This window comes from Gamsiella multidivaricata, assembly GCF_025024155.1.
Source record: "Gamsiella multidivaricata strain RSA 2152 chromosome Unknown BC939scaffold_23, whole genome shotgun sequence".
In the NCBI taxonomy this organism is placed as follows: Eukaryota; Fungi; Mortierellomycota; class Mortierellomycetes; order Mortierellales; family Mortierellaceae; genus Gamsiella; species Gamsiella multidivaricata.
Window position 1 is genome coordinate 259,923 of NW_026251731.1, and position 22,676 is coordinate 282,598.

The 22,676-nt window shown below is 47.9% G+C and overlaps 7 protein-coding genes across 7 annotated transcripts; all 7 read left to right on the top strand.

The window, feature by feature from the left end:
* Positions 1 to 57: 57 nt before the first annotated feature.
* BC939DRAFT_447646 (uncharacterized protein) lies at positions 58 to 2,918 on the top strand. Its single transcript, XM_051555126.1, has 5 exons — positions 58 to 338; positions 464 to 635; positions 1,023 to 1,230; positions 1,975 to 2,159; positions 2,381 to 2,918. Exons 1-5 carry the CDS (start codon positions 314 to 316, stop codon positions 2,793 to 2,795), a joined length of 1,005 nt encoding a protein of 334 aa, XP_051413559.1. The 5' UTR covers positions 58 to 313; the 3' UTR covers positions 2,796 to 2,918.
* Positions 2,919 to 3,817: 899 nt separating this feature from the next.
* Positions 3,818 to 5,019, top strand: BC939DRAFT_119592 (uncharacterized protein). Its single transcript, XM_051549981.1, has 2 exons — positions 3,818 to 4,047; positions 4,487 to 5,019. The coding sequence occupies exons 1-2, from the start codon at positions 3,865 to 3,867 to the stop codon at positions 4,910 to 4,912; spliced, it is 609 nt and encodes a 202-aa protein (XP_051413560.1). The 5' UTR covers positions 3,818 to 3,864; the 3' UTR covers positions 4,913 to 5,019.
* On the top strand, positions 4,800 to 8,110 carry BC939DRAFT_447656 (uncharacterized protein). Its single transcript, XM_051555127.1, has 6 exons — positions 4,800 to 5,142; positions 5,278 to 5,336; positions 5,753 to 5,823; positions 5,963 to 6,620; positions 7,027 to 7,110; positions 7,260 to 8,110. The coding sequence occupies exons 1-6, from the start codon at positions 5,127 to 5,129 to the stop codon at positions 7,851 to 7,853; spliced, it is 1,482 nt and encodes a 493-aa protein (XP_051413561.1). The 5' UTR covers positions 4,800 to 5,126; the 3' UTR covers positions 7,854 to 8,110.
* A 3,901-nt stretch (positions 8,111 to 12,011) lies between these two features.
* BC939DRAFT_447661 (mate-domain-containing protein) lies at positions 12,012 to 15,343 on the top strand. The gene is made up of 2 exons (XM_051555128.1): positions 12,012 to 12,952; positions 13,989 to 15,343. Exons 1-2 carry the CDS (start codon positions 12,427 to 12,429, stop codon positions 15,278 to 15,280), a joined length of 1,818 nt encoding a protein of 605 aa, XP_051413562.1. The 5' UTR covers positions 12,012 to 12,426; the 3' UTR covers positions 15,281 to 15,343.
* A 749-nt stretch (positions 15,344 to 16,092) lies between these two features.
* On the top strand, positions 16,093 to 17,667 carry BC939DRAFT_119649 (uncharacterized protein). The gene is made up of 6 exons (XM_051549982.1): positions 16,093 to 16,292; positions 16,394 to 16,451; positions 16,535 to 16,577; positions 16,695 to 16,841; positions 16,941 to 16,989; positions 17,069 to 17,667. Exons 1-6 carry the CDS (start codon positions 16,205 to 16,207, stop codon positions 17,296 to 17,298), a joined length of 615 nt encoding a protein of 204 aa, XP_051413563.1. The 5' UTR covers positions 16,093 to 16,204; the 3' UTR covers positions 17,299 to 17,667.
* A 99-nt stretch (positions 17,668 to 17,766) lies between these two features.
* BC939DRAFT_119803 (uncharacterized protein) lies at positions 17,767 to 20,500 on the top strand. Its single transcript, XM_051549984.1, has 5 exons — positions 17,767 to 18,145; positions 18,228 to 18,422; positions 18,534 to 19,993; positions 20,100 to 20,292; positions 20,394 to 20,500. Exons 2-5 carry the CDS (start codon positions 18,252 to 18,254, stop codon positions 20,451 to 20,453), a joined length of 1,884 nt encoding a protein of 627 aa, XP_051413564.1. The 5' UTR covers positions 17,767 to 18,145; positions 18,228 to 18,251; the 3' UTR covers positions 20,454 to 20,500.
* Positions 20,501 to 21,078: 578 nt separating this feature from the next.
* On the top strand, positions 21,079 to 21,778 carry BC939DRAFT_447673 (uncharacterized protein). The gene is made up of 2 exons (XM_051555129.1): positions 21,079 to 21,150; positions 21,215 to 21,778. The coding sequence occupies exons 1-2, from the start codon at positions 21,083 to 21,085 to the stop codon at positions 21,354 to 21,356; spliced, it is 210 nt and encodes a 69-aa protein (XP_051413565.1). The 5' UTR covers positions 21,079 to 21,082; the 3' UTR covers positions 21,357 to 21,778.
* The last annotated feature ends 898 nt before the right edge of the window (positions 21,779 to 22,676 follow it).

Below are 22,676 nucleotides of genomic sequence, written 5' to 3' on the forward strand. Positions count from 1 at the left end.
TGTCACGATACGCGCGCTCTTTCCTTTCCCTCCTTGGCATAGGAAGGATGAAGTAAGGTTTTCATTCGCTCCATTCGCTTTCTCCTCCATCTGAACATTCCTCTGGCTCTTGGACATTCCTTATTCTATTTGGACCACACAGCAGCAGAGCAGCAGCAACAACAAGCAACCTTCGCAGCAAACTCTGGGTTTATATCCGCTCTTTATCCCGTCTCCACTTTCTGTCCCACTTCCATTTCACTCGCTCACCAGCACTTTTCCCCTTCGCCCTTCGTCTCCACTTTAACACAACCTCATAAGAACCAAAGCAAACATGATTATACCCTCGAGCTATCCTGGTGCGAACATGTCCCTCATCCCCTCAGCTACACCCTGCACACCTTGCGCCATCCCCTCGTTCCCTCCTCAGCTTCTCGACTGAACACTGACTCATAACCTACCCCTCTCTCGCTTCCTATAACAGTTCAAGGCATAATCTACTTTCTCGGACATCCGCAACTGATCACGAACCTCATTTGTCCAATCCTATTCACGATAATATGGGCCATTGGCGTCCTCATCTTTGGCTTCGCGTACCTTCTCCAACTCCAGGCCCATGCCCTGATCAGAGCTAACTGTCCCGCGGGGGTTGCATGGTAAGCCAAAAGGCGGATGTTTTTCACTTTCACTCTCTCCCTCTTGCACACATTGAGAACATTGAGGACACTGAAGACACTCTTCGAAGATTAAAAATGGAATACCTTGGTGTGGACAGAAAGAAGAGGCCTTGTTCAAGATTGAAATTCTTCCCAGGTTCTGAACTTCACAAAAAGGACCGTCTGTGCGTTGTTCGAAGTGTTTAAAAAGAAGCTTTCCCTACCTTTCACCAAACATCGTTTTCTATTCCCTTCTTCTGTCCTTGCCGGAAGAAAAAAAGAGCGAACAGCATGTTTTCCACCAGCTCAATCGAGCTTATGCTTCCTCGGCTTTCTTTTTTTTTTTCTCGCGCTAACCATCCCCCTCCCATCTCTCTCTCCTTGCAGGTTCGTAAGCGTGATATTCGTACTGCTCGAAATAGCAGTGATGATCGTCCTCTTCTATTTGATCATATTACCCATCTATCAAGACGGACTCTTTGACCGAGTCCTCAAGCTCAGAGGACTACGGCACGTCCTCGACAAGAGCCAAGGCAACGATATTGCCAAATGCATGCGTGGCGTCAACGGGGGTCTCTTTCTCGCGTTCTGTCAGGCAAGTTTTTTTTTTTCCCTCTATGCCTTATTCGGTCTCGGTTGGAATTTTTTTTAATTGCATGTGTATGTTTGGCTTGGTATGGTATGGTATGGTATGGCATCGTACAAAGCAATTTGGTATGTTTTTTCCGTAGTCGAATCGATAGTTCGGGGCGCGCGTGTAAAAACCCCATTTAGTGGTGCGTTACGGGTTACATGCAACGTTCGAGAGGCCTCAGCAGCAGAGCAGAGCATCTGTCAAAAGTAACTCAGCGTGCTCCCGTGCAGAATGCGCCTAGTCCGTTCTTTTTCTTGTCTCCAGGCAGGACGACGTCCATGTGCAAAAAAAAAAGAAAAAAGAAAAAAAAAAAAACTATATATGTGGGGTTTCAGTATCTATTTTCGAGTCTTCCGACACACCAGACACTGTCCAGGTAAAGACGCATCTCAAAAAAAAAAAAGACGCTCAGCGTTACATTGATGAGCTCTCTATCAATTCGTTTCACTGTTCTACGTGTACCATTCATGGTCCGTATATCCTAGCTCACGCCCCAAGCAGGCATTATTATTGGTGTTGTATTCAGAATTTTTTTTTCTTGCATGGAATCTTGTGCGGGTTGGTCGCATGCTGGGTTGCATACCTCCATTTCTCGCGAATAAAAAAACAAACGAACCCCCTCCCTCCCTTCCCCTTCGCCTTGACTTGAGTCCCATGCTACATCCTAACAATTTGCATCTGCGTTTACAAAAAACATAACTATAGATCGTAGTGTTGATCCTGACATTACCGTTGAATCTGATCCCGATTCTGGGGCAAATCCTGTATGCGTTTATCAACGGCTGGATCCTGACATTTGGGGTCCGGTTCCATTACGACGCTGAGATCCGAAATATCTCGGTCGCACAGTCCAGACGCGAGGCCTGGAAGCGACGAAGTGAATACTCTGGGTAAGTTCATATACACACCTACGGACAGCCTACCCATAAATACACGATGAGCACACATCAAAAAAGGCGTTCGCTTCCTAGGATCCTTCTTTTTTCCTCTCAAATATTATTCTTTTTCCCCCTCAGGTTTTTATCTTTCTTCCACCGTTTAACTCTGTCTGCGCATCAGTGTATCGTGCATCATTTTAACCTGAAATTTTTATTTTTTGGAATCGACATAGGTTCGGAAGTGTAGCGGTCGCGTTGGAGATGATTCCTATAGCGAACCTGCTATTCATGTGGACGAACATTGTCGGGTGTGCACTCTGGGTCGCAGACGAGATCGAGCGTGAAGAACGTCGACACCAACAGCAGGTCGCACAGGACATCGCCGCCAGGAACAATAACATTAGCAATGTCAATAACAACACGAACAGCAACGTTATTGGTTACAACACTAATGTGATCGGGTATGGTGCCGCTGGTTCTTCGGCCTGGGATCCATCGGGTATGGACAGTACGGCCACGGTGAGTCCACCGATTTCGAACAGTCAGCAGCAGAAGGACAGTGGTGGACTTGTACAGCAAAAGGGATCGTCTTGGAGCTTTTTTGGAAGGAGCAGTAGTCGAAATCAAGACCCACAGCCGATCGCTTAGGATAAGAACAGAAAGAAAGAAGAAAGAAAAAAAGAAAAGAAAATAAATGGCGTGCTAAGCAGGTTTGGTGTGTATCGGATGGTTTTCATCGGCCATATAGTCTTTTTTTTTTTTTTTTTTTTTCGCGACAAGAAAATAAAAGAGTGATACATCTTTGAGATGGTTGTATCTATTTCGCAGGATGTATATTTTTAGTGAAGTAGGAAGGAGAGGTGCTGATTTTGTTTCTCCATGTGGAGGACGGAAGGTCCCACGTTTTTTTTTTGTTCGGTATCTCTTTGCGAAATGGATGTCCTTTGAAAATGCGTTGTTTCATTGGCAAATCCTGGGACAGGGTACGCGACTAGCTTGAAGCAATGGGACGCTGGGAAGGAGAAGAGAGAGAGGATGAAAGGAAGATAAGAAAGAATACAACGGGATGCCGTTTTTTTTTGTACCCATTGAACGTTACAACGAACCTTTCCCTGTTCCTTTCATTGTTGGAATTTGCTCCCATTATTTCATTATGTGTGATCCTAGTTCCCGGGAATGCAATTTATTTGACTGAAAGAGGAAGAATCGAGGGTAAGAGTCTCATCTGTTGGGCGCAGGGACGAGTGCAAATGACATCCACACGCCCAGAGAGCAAGATGAATGAGTCCTGTTTCCTTTTGCCTTGTGATTTTCTATAGAACGCTTGGGGTGGAGCTGACGGATGACAAAAAAATAAATAATAAACGAGTAGAAAATAGAAAGAGGAAAAGTGACCTCATGTTGCTGAGCGCTAACGAGAAGGATAGTTACGAGGACCTGGGTCCAGGGGGGTGTCTTTTTGGATCCTTTGACTAAACATACTTCTTCCCTCGTGGAAAGAAAAAAACAAATGAGTTTTTTTGTAAGAAATCCCCCCAGTTGCTTTGTTCTCTGGGGTTGGATCAGAAACGGAAGAGGAGTGAGCGAGTGGATACACATGCATGTGGGCAGATGAAAAAGAAAAAATGGTTTTGCTTTCTCGCCTCTTTGCTTCCGACTCTTCCAATGAAGAGGAAACGGAGGTGTTTGATCATGATCTACCGCGCAGAAAGACACGATGATGATGACGACCAAAGGGAGGGCAATAGAAAACCAAGCTATTTCTTATCCTTACACGTTTCCTATTGCTATTTTCAAGGACAGAAAAGATATTCATCCATCCGGTCGTTGTTTGAAAAATGCAAACGCACAATCAAATCAATCTCCACCACATCATACCACACCAGACACCAGCAAGCGGGTGGGTTGTTGTCGTTGTTGTTGTTGTTTCTTGACTTTCTCTTTCTTTCCCTCTTTCCTTTGGGCGACTGTGTGTGTGTGTTCGTGCTTTTTCTTTTGTTGAATGTGTTATTTTTATGCTTTCCTTGCTCTCCTCCTTCCTTCTTGTTCCGCTCCCTCCCTCTTCTCTTTTCTACACTTTTCCACCTCACACTTCGCGCACTTTTCTTCACACATTCTGTTCATTCATTACTTCCCAACCCTCATTCGAGAACTCCCTCTCCCTCTCTCTCCTTCCTTTGCGCACATCACCTTTCTCTTTTCCTCGTTTCTACAAACTCCTCTCTCTCTCACTCTCTCTCTCTCCCGGCAACACCGCCCCTGACCTTAACTTGCCTTCACTTGAGCTGACTTGAGCTGACTTGAGCTGACTTGAGCTGACTTGAGCTTGATCGTTGTAGCATACATCCACACCACACAGGCAGCAAAGACGCTCACCAGCACACGCACTCAATAGCCAAATGTCAGCCCTGTCCTCCATCGTCAACAGCACCTCGCCAAAGGTACACACATCCTTCCCCTTCGTTCCTTCGAATGCCTTACTGGCATACCTGCATACTATGCTTGTTTTGTTTTTGCTTGCTGCCGCAATTGTCCCAGCTGGCTCACAACAAAACATCATTATCATCATCATCAACATCATTCTGCATATCTTTTCTATTGAGTCGCGAAATAACAAAGCCAATTGCTCTATATTAAAATCCGGTCCCTTTCTTCCTTTCATTCTATATCTTTTCTGTATGTCTTCAACCTCAATGGTATATCTGTTGATTCTAGGAAAAGCAGGTTTCGGCCCCTCCAGCCCCCTCGGCCGCTGGTTCTGCTAACAACGGTCCAACCACCTCTTCTCCCAACACTAACACGAGTGCGATTAGTACTGCTACGAACGCTAACACCAACACCAACACCAACACCAGCACCAACAGCAATACAAACACAAATTCAACGACGACGAATCCAAGTACAGGCACGGGCACTCAAACACAGGCACAAGCACAGGCAGGACAACCTGCGGATAGTGTGAAGAGTAATGCTGTGTCGATGACCACTGCAGATGGTAATAATAAGATGCATTGATCCTTTTTTCTCTTCTTGATTTTGACCCATTGAAGAGAACGCGTTGTTCTACCCTTTTTTCTTGACATGATATTGATGATCTCATTTTTTTTTACTGCGTTTTCCTGTTTCGTAGATATCAAGTATAAGCGCAAATACAAGGATCTCAAGAAGAGGATACGGGATATTGAAGAGGTAAACACAAAAGTCTATTGTTGCAAAATGGATCGATTTTGGGGAAGCCTTGATTTGAATCTGTTCCTAGCTCTGTCACTGCTGAGGTCGTTATTTGTACTATTTGGTTTCTTTCATCCACGATCTGTTTGTTGTTTACAAAGACGGAGCAGAAAGGAAGAAAGGACTGCGGAAACGAGGAAACCCCCTCTTGGCCTTCCGCCTTACAACGAGAGAAGATGTCAAAGAGGACAGGGCATGCCGTTGGAACTATATTGTTGTTTTTGTTATTGGTTGTAGTCTATGGGGGAGAGAAGGGAGAGTATCTAAGGAACGAAAGAGGGGCATGGTCAACAAGCTGCCCCATCTCTCACTCTCTTTGTTCTATTCTTGGTCTTGATCCAACTTTCTGACCAATTTATTTGTTTTCGTTGTAGGACAATGACATCCTCAACATCAAACTGAGCCGTGCCCGAAAGAATATCCACCGCCTGCGTGTCGAGAGAAGGTACCATATACATACACACACGCACACGCATTTTTGCACGCTGCCAAACTGCACTGGCAACGATTTGTTCACTAAACCAGCTATACTCATTTTTTTTTTTTATCTTCTCCAATTGATCTCATGGCAAAAAAAAAAAAAGCTTCCTGTTCGATAGACTGGATGAATCCGAGCAAGGCACACATCCCTCAGCATCCTCCTCCTCAACCTCAGAGTCGGATTCGGATGAAGAACGAAACAACGGTGACCCCTCCAAGTCCCACCACCATCGAACCCATTCTCGAAATAACCATGGACTCGACCGTCTGAAGCGATATCGGCACTCGGCCTCGTCCTCGTACTCGCACCATCACCATCATCACCATCATCACAATAACAACAATAACAACAACACTTCGTCTTCACACCCTCCTGCCACTGGGTCCCATGAACACGCACGCGGACGATCCAAGACCCCGCCATCACGAGGATCTTCCGTCATTGGTTCCGGAAACCAGAACACGAGCACGAACACGAGTTTGAACGTAAACTCGACAGAGCAAGCACAGGGACAGGCGTCATCGCCGAACGGGAAGCGCGGAGCGGCAGCAGGGGGGACGGCGATGACGACGATGACGACGGCGGCGGCGAAGAAAAGACGTAAGGACCCCTTAGCCCCGAAGCGCCCCTCGAACGCGTTCTTTATCTTTTCACAGCAACACCGGCAGCAGGCACGGGAGGAAAAGAAGGAGGGCAATCAAAGTGAGCTGACAAAGTTCCTGGGCCAGCAGTGGAAGTCCATGCCATCGACCGAGAAAAAGGTACAGAAGTCCGCAGAGGTCGTTTTTTTTTCTTGCGAAATGCAAGAAAGAAAGGGGGGGAAAGAAAAGAGCACGGTTGATCAAGATGACGGAAAGGCACCAAACAACAGGCGACGATGGAAGACACAGCGGAACATGCAATTCAGTTGGACCCGCAGTATGCAATTCGGTTGGAACCGCAGCATGCAATAGCATCGGCAGAAGCCTTGAAACGATGCGGATGAAAACGGATCACTGTGGATTGTTCAAAAACGAACAGTGGAACAAAGCTGGATGGAACTAGAAGCGGGATGAGTGGAGAATATAGAGGCCTCGGGATGGTGGGCCGTTTGTGCCCTTGTTATGTTGATGAGAGAGGATTGTGATTACTAACCGTCCTGTGTGATCTGCTATGCGATCTATATAGATCTACTCTGAGCTGGCTGTTCAGGATAGACAACGCTACTTGGAAGAGATGAAGGAATACGAGCACGAGCACGGACAGGGAGCTGTACGTTACCTTTTTTTTTTCTTTTTTTATATTTAAAAAATCCAAGAAAGCATCTATTTATCAGAAAATGAACCTGCGCTAACTTTTTCCCTCTCTCTCTCTCTTTTTTGTATTCTTTTTTTTTTTTTTTTTTTTTTTTTTTTGGATAGAACTCACACAACGAAACGACAAAGGGGCGCAAGAAGGCGACGTCGACTGGCAAGGTTGGACGGCCGTCAAAATATGACAAGTATATTGCAGAGGTCAAGGAGATCAAGAACAACCTGGCGGCGGTGAACGGACAGTCAACGGCATCATCACCTTCTGCAGTCAAGAAGAAGATGGAGATTCATTCGATGATCAATGGTGATACCGAAGGTGAAGCTGAAGCTGAAGCTGAGGGCGAAGGCGAAGGTGAAGTCGAGGGTGAAGGCGAAGGCGAGGATATCGCATCGCATGATGATGAAGATACGAGGATGGAGGACGCGACTGAAGAAGATGAGCATGAGGAGGAGGAGGAAGATGACGACCATGACAACGAGCAGGATCATGAAGATGAAGGGGAGGAGGATACTGCGGGGGAACAGGATCAAGTCGAAGTGCGTCGTGGTAGTCTTGGGAACGGCAGTGCGGTTGCGTACAGTAGGCACGGACACGTACACGGACACAATGGGGGACATGGGGAGGATGTTGAGATGGTGGAACCGCATCGGGGTCAGGAACCCACGGGCGCAGCACATCATGGACTGACCGTTGGTGCATAATCGAAACGTGCTTCATTTACTGCTATCTTCCCTCCTCCGCACCTTTCATGTAATCTTAGTTTTTACTCATCCATTTAGTAACTCTGCTCTTCCTTTCGTCCCTTTCCTGTGTTCCATGAAGATCTATGTTTGCTTAGTTGTTCTGCTACTTATTCATATTGAAAAAAAAAAAAGAAAAGAGATACGATACACCAGGTTTGGAAGAATACATACACAAACAAAAAAAAATAGTTTTCTTTTGCAATAGAACACATATGTCCTTCCAGAGTCATGTAAAAAAAAGGTCTCGTAGAACGGGTACTTACTTGGGCAAGAAAGCAAAGAATGCTTGCGATCGAGATTGTTTGCTTCCAATCTGCGCAGAGCAACTGCTTTATTTTGCAATGATCTGGTTGTCCGTGGGTACAGCAACGTTATTGTGATGCAAAAGGATAGGATGGTCCGGAGTGTGTGCAACCATCGTGGGACAACGTTAATGCTGCTACGAAACCTTGTTTCTTATGTCCTCATGAGAATCAGAAGAGTCTTTGTTGTTAGCTGTTTCTAGATCGAAAAAGAAAAGACTAATAATGATGCCGTCAGCGGTGTGTGTGTATGTGTGTGCTGTGTAGAGTCCAAATCACTGGCGAACCGCAAGATATATTTCTGAATAGTTGAGAATCAATTTAATGAAATAAGGTTTCTTTGAGCAGTAGATCTGTAAGTGCATGGTCATGCTTTTAAAGGAGGCCCAACCACCCACCATCCAAACGACACGGATGGAATTGAAAAGGACTACTAAGGGCGTATCAAATCAAGTCGAGATCTGAGGCACAAGTCGCGAGTCATGGATCATAAAGCCAAGCATACGACGTGTCTCTTGCTGCCGTCCTCATTAAGGAAATGTATAATAAAAAGCAGGTTCGTCGCAATCGTATTTATTCCTCTTAAGTCCCGCCTAGACGTGACCCACGAGCTCCATTGAAGTAGTAGCCCTGCTAGACATTACAATGTCTGCTCTCCATAGTCCTTCCTCATCTATGCTCCGAGTCTTGTGGTATGCTTTGCCGTGTCATTTTCAGTTTATTCAGGGATGTTCAAGATGCCCGTTCTCGAGAATTCTATGGCTATATCGCATAACTCTACATCCACGCCAGTAATCTCAGACAAGCGATCTCTCGTCATCCAGTCTCGGACCTCAGGCGGAGCCGTGGAAAATTTTTTGAAGGTGTTGGCTAGGACCACGTACTCGTCGCGTGTGAGGGGGCTACGAATATCCTTAGAGGCATTTTCGCTTTGAATCCGAGAATCGGGAGGTGACAGTTCACAACTGGATGAGGAGCTTGCGGGTCCGGAGCAGATGAGGGAACCAGAAGTGCGCTCGGCAGGGGTCGACATTGCTTGCTGATTGTATAAGGGATGGAGTTGAAGGAATGAAGATCGTGCATTTCACAAGAGGCTATGCGATTAATTTTCGGCCCCATACATTGATTTCAAACAAAGAATCACGTTTAATTGTGGTTATTCATATTCGTACTCTTCCCCTTCGAATTCGAAATGGTCATCCAGCTTCTCTATGATAACTAATGGCCGGCCATAACGAGCATATTCTTCTTGGAGCTCTTCCTCCCAGTCCGCTTCACTTACAGACCTGAGTTCATCCTCATCCGGATAATGAGACTCCTCCTCATGGTCTGTGGCGGTAGCGGAAGCGCTCGAAATATCACCTTGAGACAGTTTATCCAGGGCATCATAGTATGCTTGGCCGATCTTGACGCTCTTGGCCCACACTGAGATGAATGTACTGTCCTTTAGCTCGCAAAAGTAGTGAGTTAGGGTTCTCTTGAGTCTCAACGGTGTCATCTTCCCTGTCGTATAGGCAGCGACCTTGTTCTTCACAACGGCCCATATCTTCTCGATGGGCTGGAGCTCGCAATGGTAAGGAGGGGTCTTGAAAATCTCATGGCCACCAATTTCCTCCGCAATTTTTGAAATCGAAAACGGCTGGTCAGGTAGACTCTTGATATACGCCAGCATTTCATGGTTCGTTGGTGGGCGTCCGTTCTTCCCATGTGGAACCAGGTTATTGGTGACAGCGTACCAATTCAATATGTCCTCCTTAGTGCTTCTGGTAGTGGGCTTCCTGTTGACCTTACTGAAGTGATAGGAGGCGCCATCAAGGTGAATGTGGCAAGGGCCGAGTCCCATGTCTCGCAGATTCTCGCAAAGTTTCCTGAAGATGCCGTTAAATGTCTCCGAGTTGAAGTTTCCATGATAATCGTCGTCCTTTGCTATGACATTAGATGAGCGAATTACATCCGGGACGTCCTTCCATAAGTCGGCGTCTTGCAATGATTCCAGACCATTGGATAGGCCTTTTTTTGATTTTGCGGGCCAGATATGCACACTGTCCTTGACGAACTTGCCCACAACTTCGTCCGTGTCCGCATCGTAGTACACCACAAAGGCGGCGAAAATAACCAACAATGGCTTCCGACCGGGCTCGGAAACTGCACCTCCTGTTGAAACCCACCGCTTCGCTGCTGCATGATCAAGGTGACAGTACGACTCATCCAAAAATACCTCGGGCCGTTTGGGCACCAGCCTTCCATCCGATAGAGTTCCCAGGTTTTGTAGGCGGCGCGCGAGGTACTGACGTCGGAACTTAACATTCTGCGGCGCATCGTGCAAAATGTTTTGGCGGATCCCTTTGCCCCAGTGAAGTCCCAGTTTATGGAGATAGCGTCGGATAGTGCTGACTGATACATCGAGTACCTTCTCATCTCGTAGCTGGTTTGCAATGCGATTAGATGAGTTGGGTAGTCCTAGCTTATTGGTCTCGACCACAATTTCCATCATCCTATTAGAAACGGCCATTTCCAGCGCTTGCTGGGGAGGTCCAGATCTTTTGGCTTCGCCACCTTTGAGGGTGCTGGTTATCGAAAAATCAATCGCCTTCCTGCATGTCGACTCACTGACGCCGGTCAACAATGACAGTTCTTTAGATCTTGAGCCATTGCCAAGGCTTGAGATCCATTGCTGGACAGGTTCTGGAGCGAGGGAGAGACTCTTGAAAATCATTGCAAGGATGCAGTATTCATTGAACGTAACGCAGGATCTATCACGCTTGAAGGTGGGGTTATTCAGGACAAGATCCTCGCTTGGCTTCGATGCTGAAGCAGGCTTTTTAGGTTTGGAAGAGTCCTTTGGTGCCCTACAGTCATTCCTGGAGTCAAAGGGGTTTGAGGAATCGTCCGCGACAAAGGCCAATGTCGGGGGCACCTTATGGAATTTGGGGGGTTGGATCGGAATGCCACAACTCTTGGGAGGGGTTTCCTGTACAAAGAACAAGTTCCCTACCGGTGGGTGATATCGGAGAGGAGGAGGAGGAGTACGAATCCTATGACTCGGGGAACGGTAAGGGGATTGTCGGTTGTAGCCAAGAGACCCCGGAGACCCCGGAGATCTAGTAGGAGTAGGAGTTCTGCGCCTCTGTGGGGGCTTGGGACAGTTCCTGGGCTTGGCAGAGTTTTTTGGCGTCCTGAAACTATTTCTGGAGGTGAAGGTGTCCGAGGGATCATCCTCGACAAAGGTTAACGTCGGAGGCACCTGGTGGAGGCTGGGGGACTGGGTCGAAATGCCGCGACTCTTGGAAGGGGTTTCCTGCACAAAGAACAAGTTTCCTACTGGTGGGTGATATCGGAGAGGAGGAGGAGTACGAATCCTATGACTCGGGGAACGGTAAGGGGATCGTCGGTTGTAGCCAAGAGGCCCTGGGGACCCTGAAGACCCTGGAGACCCAGTAGGGGTTCCAGGCCTCGGTGGGGTACGACAACTCACGCGAGTAGGGGATGTGGTAATATTCCACGCGTCTTGTTTCGGGGAAGCATTGGGAAGCGATGAATTAACGCGTCCGATGGTCTCAATGGGAATGCTAGTGCTGTTGGACATTTTTTCTCGGTTGTGTTGCAAGATTTGTGTGGTTCATCATCTAGCCATGAGCTTTCAAATGAGCATTGGCGTTGTGCATCCGTAGCCCCATTCCCTAAGTGCACTACGTCTCAGTTTGCTTGTAGAGAGCTACCAGTCGTTCCAAATTGGGAACAACAGGAATCTGTCCAAATCGGGATAGTAATCATTCAATTCAAAAAATATATGCGTCCAAATTAGGAGTATTCACTTCAATTCAAAATTATATTTCGCGGTTTACCAATGCTTTCGACTCTATGTGTTATGAGTGTGTTGAGGCAGTGTGGTAATCAAGTTCAGACTGCGAATCAAAAGAAAAACCCCAGTTGAATCTTATTGAATACATCCCGAACATCCACGAGTGTGATGCGGCAGCAGCAAATCACAGCAATCGATCAGAGATTAAAGCCAGCAGCCAGTAAGCTACTTGGATGGCCGACTTTTCTTATCATCCTTCCTACTACTCCTCCTCCTTTTTTCATCCCTTCACTCTCTGACACTTTTTTCGTCTCTGCTTTCAACATCCATATACCAGCATTCCTCATCCCCCATACTTCCCTTCAGCTTTTGACATAACCTCTCCTTATCGACCGGTAGTCTTTCGTTAACTACCAACCTCCCACACATGTCCTCCTTCCCGAAACACTCTTTCGAGCAGGCGTACGACCATGCCTTCCCTCCAAGTCCTCCCTCCGCACATTCACACCATAATAACCACCATAATCGACGGACAGAAGACGGATTAGGCACCATCTCCGAGCGATCGCCTCTGATCACCAAGGCGCCTCTTGGCTCGACCTCATTCACCAACCACAACGATCCCGCATTATATACCTCAAACGATTCTTCGTCATCCTATGCCGCTGTCGCTGCTGCTGGTAATCAGTACGACGGGAGACTGCCCGGGAATGCAGCGAGGCATGATAAGGCCGCTAGCTCGACAGAGACGCTCCTGGACCCCAACGGAGGACATGGACAGGAAGACGATGGAGAAAGCGGCAGGAGCGAGTATTACTTATCGATCCGGGAGTTGACGATAAGGGAGTTCAAGATTTTGTTGAAGTATTCGGGTCCGGTCGTCTTGACGTATGTGTTGCAGAACTCACTGCAGCTCGCTAGTTTGATTTCTCTCGGACATCTTGGATCCATTGGTAAGTCTTTGTGTTTTTTTTTCACGCTCACTCCCTGAAAGGACCTTAAAGATTGTTTTTTTTTTGGGAAACAAAATGGGAGGAGGAAAGTTGCATGATCACACGTGTGGTCGTTTGTCATATTCGCCATACCTCATCATTTGAGTTATGGAGATGTTATTCCCGTTCTATTCCTTCGTCGGGAAACTATCAGAGGGGAGGAACAAGTGGAGTCAATTGGAGTCAATTTAAAAAAAAAAAAAAAAAAAAAAAAAAAAAAAAAAAAACTTTGCGATTGCGGATGTGTTTTCCTTTTAGGCTTTACAAGTTGAACAACGGGTTTTTCTATGGGATGGGTCGTGCACCATGGGGTTTTGTCTTCTTGTCAGGTACACAAAAAAACAGCAAACAAAAAGTCAGTTCTTTTTTTTTTTTGGTGTTCCATGCGCACATAGCAGCCTTGCTTGCTGGGAATGAATTTGTTCATGTCCGAACGGAGACCTGGAAGACAGAGCCGGACGCTATTATAGCGACGGATAACTTAGCTTTCAGTACAAATGGACGGGGGAGAGAGGAGTGGGGGCTCAGTTGAAGATGTGCAGGGAAACGCACCAATGCCAATGCACGCATCAAAAACGATCGTAACACCGCAAACACAAAGGACCGACTGGACAGGACAGGACAGGACAGCACAGGACGCGGACATGCAAAAAGAAAATGGATAAGGATAAGGATAAAAAAAAAAACTGGATATCGGTCACAGGAGAAATGAAATTGCGGGGAGGAAGTGCAGATTCGCGCCAAATAACTTTTTGTTAGTAGCGGTAGTGATAGTGGTGATGGTGATGGTGATGGTGGTGGTGGTGGTGGTGGTGGCGCCGGTCATCATCTAGGATAGTTTGGTTCAGGATCAACTGCGTGGATGAACCATTCTTCTTTGTCACAGACTCTTTTTCCTGCTTTGACCTCCCATGCATGTGTTTTTTGGTGCCGTCATAATGCACAAGGTCACTGACCATCGTCATATTCTATCTCTCGCTAATGCTTTGGTCTCTAGAATTGGCTGCTTCGTCGTTGGCGTCAATGTTCGCGGCGGTGACATGTTGGTCTGTCTCTCTCGGCACCGCCACAGCACTCGACACGCTCTGTTCACAGTCCTACACCAGTCATCACCCCCACACTCTCGGACTACACCTTCAACGTGCGATTCTCGTCCTCATGCTCCTCTTCATCCCAATCGCCGGCGTCTGGCTCTCGTCTGAATACATCTTCATCCTTCTCGGACAGGAACAGGCCCTTGCTGAACATGCGGCTATCTTCTTGAAGGGTCTCCTTCCCGGCGCTCCAGCATTCCTGATCTTTGAGTGCGTGAAGAAATACCTCCAGGCCCAGGGAAATATGCATGCGTCGACCTATGTGCTGCTGATCGCGTCCCCGATTAACGTGGTCCTGAATTATGCGCTCGTGTGGCATAAGTATATTGGAATCGGATATATCGGCGCGCCAATTGCAACAAGTATCTCGTACTGGAACATGCTGCTCCTTTTGTTGCTCTACATCAAGTTCGTGGATGGATCCCAGGGCTGGGGAGGATGGACGCGCGAATGCTTGACAGGCTGGCCGTCGTTCTTGAAGTTGGCGTTGCCGGGCGTGATGATGGTCTGCACGGAATGGTGGGCATTTGAGGTCGTGTCCTTGGCGGCTTCCTATCTGGGCACGGTTGCATTGGCGGCTCAGTCGGTTGTAGTGCAGACATCAGGATTGCTATACACGATCCCGTTCGGAATCTCGATTGCGGCTTCGAATCGAGTGGGCAACTTGATCGGAATGGGCGATGCCAGGTCTGCGAAGGTCTCGTCAAGAGTCTCGATTGCGCTCGCGATTATCTTTGGCATGGTAAACTCGACCACGCTGATCATTTTCAAGGACCGATGGGGCCGACTATTCAGTGAGGACGCAGATGTGGTCAAGACTGTGGCCATGGTCTTGCCGTTGGTGGCCTTGTTCCAGATCAGCGACGGATTGGCGGGCGTTGGAGGAGGAGTTTTGAGAGGTGTCGGACTTCAGCATCTGGGAGCGTATCTGAACCTGATTGCCTATTATTTGGTGGCCTTCCCGTTGGGGTATGTGATGGCGTTCACGATGGGATGGGGACTGAAGGGGTTGTGGTCATCATTGTGTGTGGCCCTCTGGATGGTCGGATTGGGAGAGCTATGGGTGATTTATAAGACAAATTGGGAGTCCGAGGTCGTGAAATGCAAGGCGAGGAATGATCTTTTGGCGAAGCGGAGGAGCTCTATTTGCGAAGCCGAGGCGCTCGAGGAGGAGCGAAGGATGTTGATCGCCTAGGCTAGACACATATATATATACATACACATAGAACCACTCATATCATTAAATAACCATAAGCATTCTCCGACCCATGTTCATGCCAACTACCCTAAACCGTAGGCGGATGTGTCTGTCATAGATATAATGCGTAGAAAAGGACAGACTAGATTGGACAGAACCTCCGCCAGAAGAAGTAGCCCCTAGACAATAAGCTCCGCGGAACACGGTTGAAAGTCGCAGCTGAGTAGTGCGACCGCCGTAAAGTCCCAAGGTTATAGAATCGGCGAGAGGAACTACGCTCAGACGAGACAAGGAGCAAGGGCACATACAGTCCAAGGTGAGAGCCGTACTGTGCTTGTGAACAACGACGCCATTTGCAACTGCCCCCGATGGCACTTAACTTCTCTCAAAGAGAAGTAGCTCAGCTGTCTCCGCGGATACATCCACATTCGCAAGGAAAGGGACCAATAGAGTGCATAAAAAGTGTTCGTGCCACTAGACGCCATGGCCCAGCGGGAGAAACAAGGCGTTTTGCCACCCAGTGTATTGGGTTATCATTGGAGTCGCACAGCAGTGCATACCGTCTTTTTTGAGTTTACAGAACGCTAAAAATGAGCCGATATACATGTACTCAACACATCCACACGCAAACATGAAACACCCCGCCAGGGATCGTGCGCCTCTGCCCCTAGGTCCCGGTTCCTGTCCTCGCCTCATCTTCTGGTTCTCTTTTTAAAATCCGGGGGAGTTTCGCGCCTGCTGTTTTTCTTCTTCTTGTCATTCCTTTTCATCCCCCCGTTCAGGAATACACCCTTCTATTCAGGAACTGCTCCCCCAACATTGCTCTTTTTTCGCTTCATGTCGATTGTAGTTGTATACCAGAAGTGCCTATAGTTATTACCAGCTTCCATAACAGGATTCGATACATCATCAGAGATTCTCATGGCATCTATAACTTCAATGGGTCCAGATACCCCGATGGATTTGTCAAAGGCCAGTCCTAGTCAACCTACCCCAAGCAAACCCCGATGTAAGGATGGATAGCGCTGCCGATTTAATCTTGGATTCGATTGGTATCTCGAAACAAGGCTCTGATAGTTACTTACCATTGCTGTACATTGATACTTTTAGTTCAACGATGGTACCTAGAAGAAACGACAGGTCAGCCCAGGGTGGTTGGCACCGAAAGGTAGAAGAACAGCATGAGAGTATTCAAAGAAAGAATGCGTATCGTGCATCGATTTGCTGACAACCAATCACTTCTACATCCAGGGCAGAGAGCTCCGTAATGGTTAATAGCAACGAGGAGTGGAAGGTAGCATTTTTTTTTCAGGCATCAGGGCATACCCCAGGTCAAACTTTCATATGCACAACTAACGAACAACTGCTTGCCTCCTCTTTCCCCCACCCCCCTCCCGACATTCAATAATAGTGCTCACTAAAGCAGAAAGGTGAAATGCTGGAAGGGTGGTACTGGGTTACTCTGAGTGTTACATTTGACCAGATCCAAGTCGACAATCTGGATAGTATGACATTCAGTGTCCTCCAGGCAGACGAAAATCATATCTCGTATGACCAGGTACGAAGTCGTTGCATGCACTCCTTGGAAGGGCGTCTCAGGCGCCAGTGTTTAACAAAGATGGCTTATTTCTCTTGTTTTTTTCTGTTTTTTTACTAGGTCTGGTCATCCACGACTGTACTCGACAACAACGAGATTCGCAATATCCGTATGTACTCAGGGACGAGGGCTTTTACCTCAATGGATTCTCCTACACAAGACATTAACGTGTCTCTGTATACTGATAGCCCGAGAAAAAAACAGGCGGCTGAGACTTCTTCGGCAGGTTTATATTAAACCAATGGACCCCACAGGATACGTCGAGATCACAATCTCTTTCGGAACCGGGGCTACAGGATCTTTTGAGGTTCATTACGTTGAGATTGAGGAAGGTGGTATTCAGCCCACAGGTCAGTGCATTTCCAACAATCACCGTCCATTTTGTTGGTCCAAAAAGTCAGTGGAGATTATAACCTAATTCCCGTTCAACTCGGCGATGTCGGTGTAGATCATATCCTGTACGGATTTGGAAAACCACAGCATGCGATCATCATGGAAAACCCCGAGGAGCGATCATACATTTACTATTTCCAACTCTCGAGCTCAGGGACCCACGTCTTAACGCTGACACCCTCGCTGAATCCGCTTCAGTTGCGTCTCGAAGTCTGGGATCTCCGTACGCCCGACAAGGCGATCCCCTGCAACAGCAGCAACGGCAATGGGCAACCTGAGCTCCACACCCGACCATTTGCTCGTGCTTGTTTCCCCCTGGTCACGGAGGAAGAACACGATCCCCCCGAATACTACTCGATCTCGATCTCGCATTCAGGGTTGCAGGTGACCTTGGTCCCGGTTGAACCGATGGTCAACCATCCGTTCATGCTCTTGGAGTGTATGCCCACAGCCCCAGCGGATCAGGATCTGAAGATGCCGTGGCAGTTGAAGCAGGTGCCTGCCATTAAGGAGTTGAAGGAGCAATTTGGATATGGGCTGTTTCATATGGTCGATCCAGTCGATGCCTCGGAGGAGGACGAGTTGTATCTGCTGTCGAACGGCTGTGAAGTCTCGGTGTATCGGACTCATGGCAAGTGGACGAAGATTTATACGGTGACATTTGGATTGGAGCCGAAATTCACAGCTGCCAAGAACGTGCTTATGAGTTTGAGGGGCGAATACTTTGCCTGGACAGGTGGGAATGGTTTAGTGTCGATCTGGAATGTTAAGACTGGGAAGAATGTGTCGAGGATCCCAGTTGAGGATGAGACGAGGCGGTATATGGTCTATTTGTCAAAGGATGGATCGAAGGCGGCGTTCTCGACGAAGGGGTATGTGTATGTTTACGACACGGCTTCGTGCGCGAAGATTGGGGTGTACAACCGTGGACTGAGCGCATGCGAATACAATGAGATCGCGTTAGGTGAGGACTATTTCATGACAAAGGATGATACAGTATCAACAACGGGGCATCCGGTGAGGATCAACGGACGGAGTATTGTCAGGATTGATGATATGGAGGTCGTTAAAAGCTTTCAGGTGCAAGAGGATTACGACGTTCGGCATCCGTTGGCTCCAACAGAGGACGTCGTGTTTGGATATACTCAGGTATGTCAGGCTCATCCAATGCAGCTCTTACTATCCGCAAGGCTGTCTGAGCCCTCCATTGACGATTGTTTCTCTCTTTCTCTTTCTCTTTCTCTTCCTCTTTCCTTCCAGGGTTCTGTTTTGTATTTTCTCAGAATGGATAACTTGATGGCCCAGGATGAAAAGAAATGCGGTCCTGAATGCGGCTGGAACCCTATCAAAGCCGACGATTACATGACCGCAGGAACCTGGGAGCACATCTCTACCTCAGGATCAAAGTTCAGAGTGTCCTCCGGCTCAGTACTCACCAACGGGTCCTGGAGCGTGCATATCAGGATCAGTTGCCCTCGTCCCGACGGCCCCAAGGACGTTGTGGTCCCGCTCTGCTCCTTAGGCAATTGGTGTGCTGGTTTTTTCTTGCCGGGAGCGAAACAATTGATCCTTATGGCGGTCAATAACCTGACGGTTTGGAGCCTCACCGAGACAGGCGCTGATGTCGCAGAGCTGATTGAGAGCTGGAGATATCAGGACGATAACACCGATTATATAGAGGACAAGATCGTCCAAAAGATTGAGGAGTCCAGGATTTGCGATTGTGGACGACGCATCAGTCTTCGCTTCCGGACGCAGTACTTCAGAGGGTCAGTTGATGTGACGGATCCGGACACTAAGGAGCACACGTTGACATATCCGCACTCGTCGGTGGATGACCTGGACTACAGCGAGTACTTTCGTACCTATTTGGGAATGGCACATTTGATCGGTCTGCACCAATATGGAGACGATAACCTCAAGAGGATAATTTGTGCCTTTCTCAGGAAACTTGTCCGTCCGTCTGTGTCTTCCAAGGTTTCCAAGAATTATCTTATTGCGCTGTGTGAGTCTTGGCATCAAAGTTTCTATGAGTCCGTGGAACAAATCATCGCTGCCATCCTGCCTCTTGATCGGGTCAGTTGGATCCCCGTCGTGAAATCCCCGAAAAAAAACAACCCCTTGAACGTGCTACTTCGTTATGCAGAGAAGCAGCCCAAGGCGATGCGAGTCGGCAAGCTCATTATCGAATACTGTGTCACCCACGCCATCGAGTCTAAGAATCTCGCCTTCATGTCCCCGCTCTTTGGCATTATGAACCGTCTCATGGAAATGTATCCGAAAGACGCGCAGTCCATCCTCGACCGGATCACGTTCGTCCCCGTAAAGGAACGCTCTTTCATCATTGAAAATCACCGGATCTCATCCCCACCCCGCATCCGATGGCGGTTCTGGAAATCGACGAAGCAGAAGCTGTACGAGATCGAGAACCCGATTATGCAGCTGGATATAACACCGAGTGAGGCGGATCCAGAGAATGATCGGTTTACAAGGCCGACATTTCAGGCGTCGTTTGAAGCGCTTTGGCATTATACAGATGAAGGAAAAGAGCAGCTGGAGGTGAGCGAGGAAAAGGAGGCAGAAGCAGCGTGGTGGACCACGTTGGGCCAGATGGTGACGGTGGCTCTACGGCCGAGGAGCCAGGCGTTTGTGGAGAGCCATGATTTTAATCTGGCGTTTTTTGACAATCCGGCGATCGCGGCCCTGGTTACGTACAAATGGTAGGCATCTTGAATCCTTGAACCGTTGTGCTTTCTTAATTTCAATCACCCAGAAGCACGGTCCTCACTCGAAATGACTTCTTGATCGTCGATCTCGATTGCATAGGAACACGATCGGATACAGCTTCTGGTTAGCACGGTTTGTTTTCCAGTCGACCTTCTATAGTCTGGTGGTGATTGCAGCGCTGATGCAAGTATACTTTTCGGAGCCGGGCAAGTTGCTGGGGCTTTTCATTGCTATCATTGTCATGGCCACGATGTTTATCTGGCTGGAGATTGTCCAGGCCTTAGAGAGTTGGGTGCGTTATAGGGGGTATGTATTTGCTTTGCCTCTGTACTCTGGTCTTGGAACGCAACAGTTCATGTTCTCTTACTCATATAGTGTCGCTTTGTTCCTTAGATCGTTCTACAACTTCTTGGATATGGTCACATTCACGTTGCCACTGGCAGCAGGTATTGACCAGGTGGTTGTGATCAGCCGAGGCGACCCTGCTGGAAACACGCGCCTCTTGAGTTTCGCAGTCTTGGGTGTCTTCTTGCATATGGTAAGTTCATCCCCAACTAAGCTCGTGAGCTTTTCTCCACTCTCAAATACCACGGACAGAACGAACTTGACAAACCAATTTTGCACGTTTGCATAGCTGTTCGAATTACGGATCAACAAGAGCGTGTGCAAGTTTGTTACGATTATCCAAAAGGCGATTGCAGAGATCCGAGTATTCTTTGTTATTTTTGCGTTGGGGATTATTGCGTTCACGATCGCGTTGATGCATCTGCTCCGCGCGTGTCCTGTAGGCGAATGCACGATTACCGATAGCGCAGAGATGTTCCCGACACACTTTTTCAAAGCTATCTCGGCGACGTATTTCATGATGGTAAGATGCAGAGCTGTATTTGTAGAGAAACGATCGCGTTTCGATGGACGAGTGCATCGCTTAGTTACTTAACGAAACTTTTTTTTTTTGTCCTTTTTCGGATGGTGGATGATAATAGGGAGGAAGATATGATCCAGTAAACGATATGTTCAATACTGATGATTGGGCGTTCCATATTATGATGATGCTCTTCTTCTTCTTCGCCGCAATTCTGATGTTGAACGTTCTCATCGGTAAGTTGTTCGACCCCAAGCCGAGAGGTGAACCTGACTCAATCCATGTGTATCCCGTAAACTCACATCTACTGCCACTTCTTCGTGTCTGATCTCTACGCGACCTTTATTAGCTCTCATCAACGTGGCCTTCTTCCGCGGCGACGACGAGTGGCGTCTGACCTGGATCGGCTCACGACTCAAGCACATCGAAGCCGCCGAGAACTTGTCCTATCACCTCACTGGCTCACGGCGCAAACACGATTTTTTCCCTAGCGAGATATACTTCACTGCGTCGCCTCAGCAACTGGAGGCGTACGAGAAGAAGTACGGGGCAACATGGGACCGGGACTCGGAACTATTGTTGACGTCAACTCTGAGGAAGCGGAGCACAAGTCCTGGTGGAGGCGAGGCGGTGGATGTTATTGTGAAAGAGAAAGAGCAGGAGATTAGGGATTTGAAACGGACGTTGGAGACGATGGCGGAGACGTTGGCGGATGTGCAGAGGAACGTTCGTGAGATCCGAGACCCCAAGAGTTAATTAAGAATGTAATGTGTGATATCTTATCCCCTCCCGTTAGAGCGCCTAGAGAATCAGAATAAAGAAACCAAATATCTACAGCATAGCGATTGAGGGGAACGTGGCTATGACGACCAGAGGAGAAAATGGCGGTAATGGGAAGGATGGCGTATGTACGGGTGCCAGAAGAAAGACGCACTACCCATGTCGATGGGGAAGCGAACGGGCGTTCAGATGCCTCGTTTGCTTGGGCCTTTGCCTCTCTCTGTCTGTTCGGCCTTTTCGGAGGGTTGTCCCATATTCGCCGGAGTCAGTGCGTGCATGTGCATGTGTGCACAAAAAAAAAATCACACGTTTTACTGTATTCATGGCTATGTAAACCGTCGCATTCAGCAGGGCTCTTTATTTATCTTTCAGGTGCTTGGCCCCTCTTTCGCCTCTTTCGAGTCTGCAGCGCACCCATTTGTTGACTGCTAATTCTACAATTGTGCACAAGATTTGTCCAAAGACGCAGCACTTGATCCATTCAGAAGTGCGCTCAGACCTGGAAGATCTCTGGTCCAGCAGGATGCCATCGTGCCAACGTGTTCGCGCTTTTTTGGCGCAAAAAAAACAAGTCGGGAACACGTTCAATTGTGATGATTGCGATAGATATTTGGCATGCTTACCGAGGAATGCGATCTAGCTGCCAGAAGACATTGGATCTAATGCAGGTGTTCAGATGGATGAGGGAGCGTACTTGCTAGGCGCTTTTCTATGTGCGCATTGCCTGAATCATGGGCACCAGAGGTGGTGCTAAATGATGCAGTTTCAGTGCAATGGCGAGGAGGGCCATCGATCATTGAGGAGGAGGAGGAGTGTCTAGAATGAGTAAAAGGCAACGATAGAGAAGCAATAGCATGTACCATGCATCTCCTGCGATGTAACAGGGCTATTAATACGCGATACGCCCAATTAGTAGTCATACAGAGACGCAAAGGATAGGTCGGATGAGGTTTGAACAGTGCCATCACAAGGGATCCAACAATCCGCTAACGGTGCTGTGTGTGTGTATATACGTAGATTATTGGGCCAAG

Excerpts from the sequence above, each read along its gene's own strand:
- BC939DRAFT_119592 (XM_051549981.1), top strand. The coding sequence starts at position 3,865 with ATGATGATGACGACCAAAGGGAGGGCAATAGAAAACCAAGCTATTTCT. Across the intron at positions 4,048-4,486 it reads CACCAGACACCAGCAAGCGG|CATACATCCACACCACACAG; the intron begins GTGGGTTGTTGT and ends TGATCGTTGTAG.
- BC939DRAFT_447646 (XM_051555126.1), top strand. The coding sequence starts at position 314 with ATGATTATACCCTCGAGCTATCCTG. Across the intron at positions 339-463 it reads TATACCCTCGAGCTATCCTG|TTCAAGGCATAATCTACTTT; the intron begins GTGCGAACATGT and ends TTCCTATAACAG. Across the intron at positions 2,160-2,380 it reads CGACGAAGTGAATACTCTGG|GTTCGGAAGTGTAGCGGTCG; the intron begins GTAAGTTCATAT and ends GAATCGACATAG.
- BC939DRAFT_447661 (XM_051555128.1), top strand. The coding sequence starts at position 12,427 with ATGTCCTCCTTCCCGAAACACTCTTTCGAGCAGGCGTACGACCATGCC. Across the intron at positions 12,953-13,988 it reads CGGACATCTTGGATCCATTG|AATTGGCTGCTTCGTCGTTG; the intron begins GTAAGTCTTTGT and ends TTTGGTCTCTAG.
- BC939DRAFT_447673 (XM_051555129.1), top strand. The coding sequence starts at position 21,083 with ATGTTGAACGTTCTCATCGGTAAGTTGTTCGACCCCAAGCCGAGAGGT. Across the intron at positions 21,151-21,214 it reads GAACCTGACTCAATCCATGT|CTCTCATCAACGTGGCCTTC; the intron begins GTATCCCGTAAA and ends GACCTTTATTAG.
- BC939DRAFT_119803 (XM_051549984.1), top strand. The coding sequence starts at position 18,252 with ATGACAAAGGATGATACAGTATCAACAACGGGGCATCCGGTGAGGATC. Across the intron at positions 18,423-18,533 it reads TCGTGTTTGGATATACTCAG|GGTTCTGTTTTGTATTTTCT; the intron begins GTATGTCAGGCT and ends CTTTCCTTCCAG. Across the intron at positions 19,994-20,099 it reads GCCCTGGTTACGTACAAATG|GAACACGATCGGATACAGCT; the intron begins GTAGGCATCTTG and ends TCGATTGCATAG.
- BC939DRAFT_447656 (XM_051555127.1), top strand. Across the intron at positions 5,824-5,962 it reads CGCCTGCGTGTCGAGAGAAG|CTTCCTGTTCGATAGACTGG; the intron begins GTACCATATACA and ends AAAAAAAAAAAG. Across the intron at positions 6,621-7,026 it reads TGCCATCGACCGAGAAAAAG|ATCTACTCTGAGCTGGCTGT; the intron begins GTACAGAAGTCC and ends CGATCTATATAG.
- BC939DRAFT_119649 (XM_051549982.1), top strand. The coding sequence starts at position 16,205 with ATGGCATCTATAACTTCAATGGGTCCAGATACCCCGATGGATTTGTCA. Across the intron at positions 16,293-16,393 it reads TACCCCAAGCAAACCCCGAT|TTCAACGATGGTACCTAGAA; the intron begins GTAAGGATGGAT and ends TGATACTTTTAG. Across the intron at positions 16,990-17,068 it reads CAACGAGATTCGCAATATCC|CCCGAGAAAAAAACAGGCGG; the intron begins GTATGTACTCAG and ends GTATACTGATAG.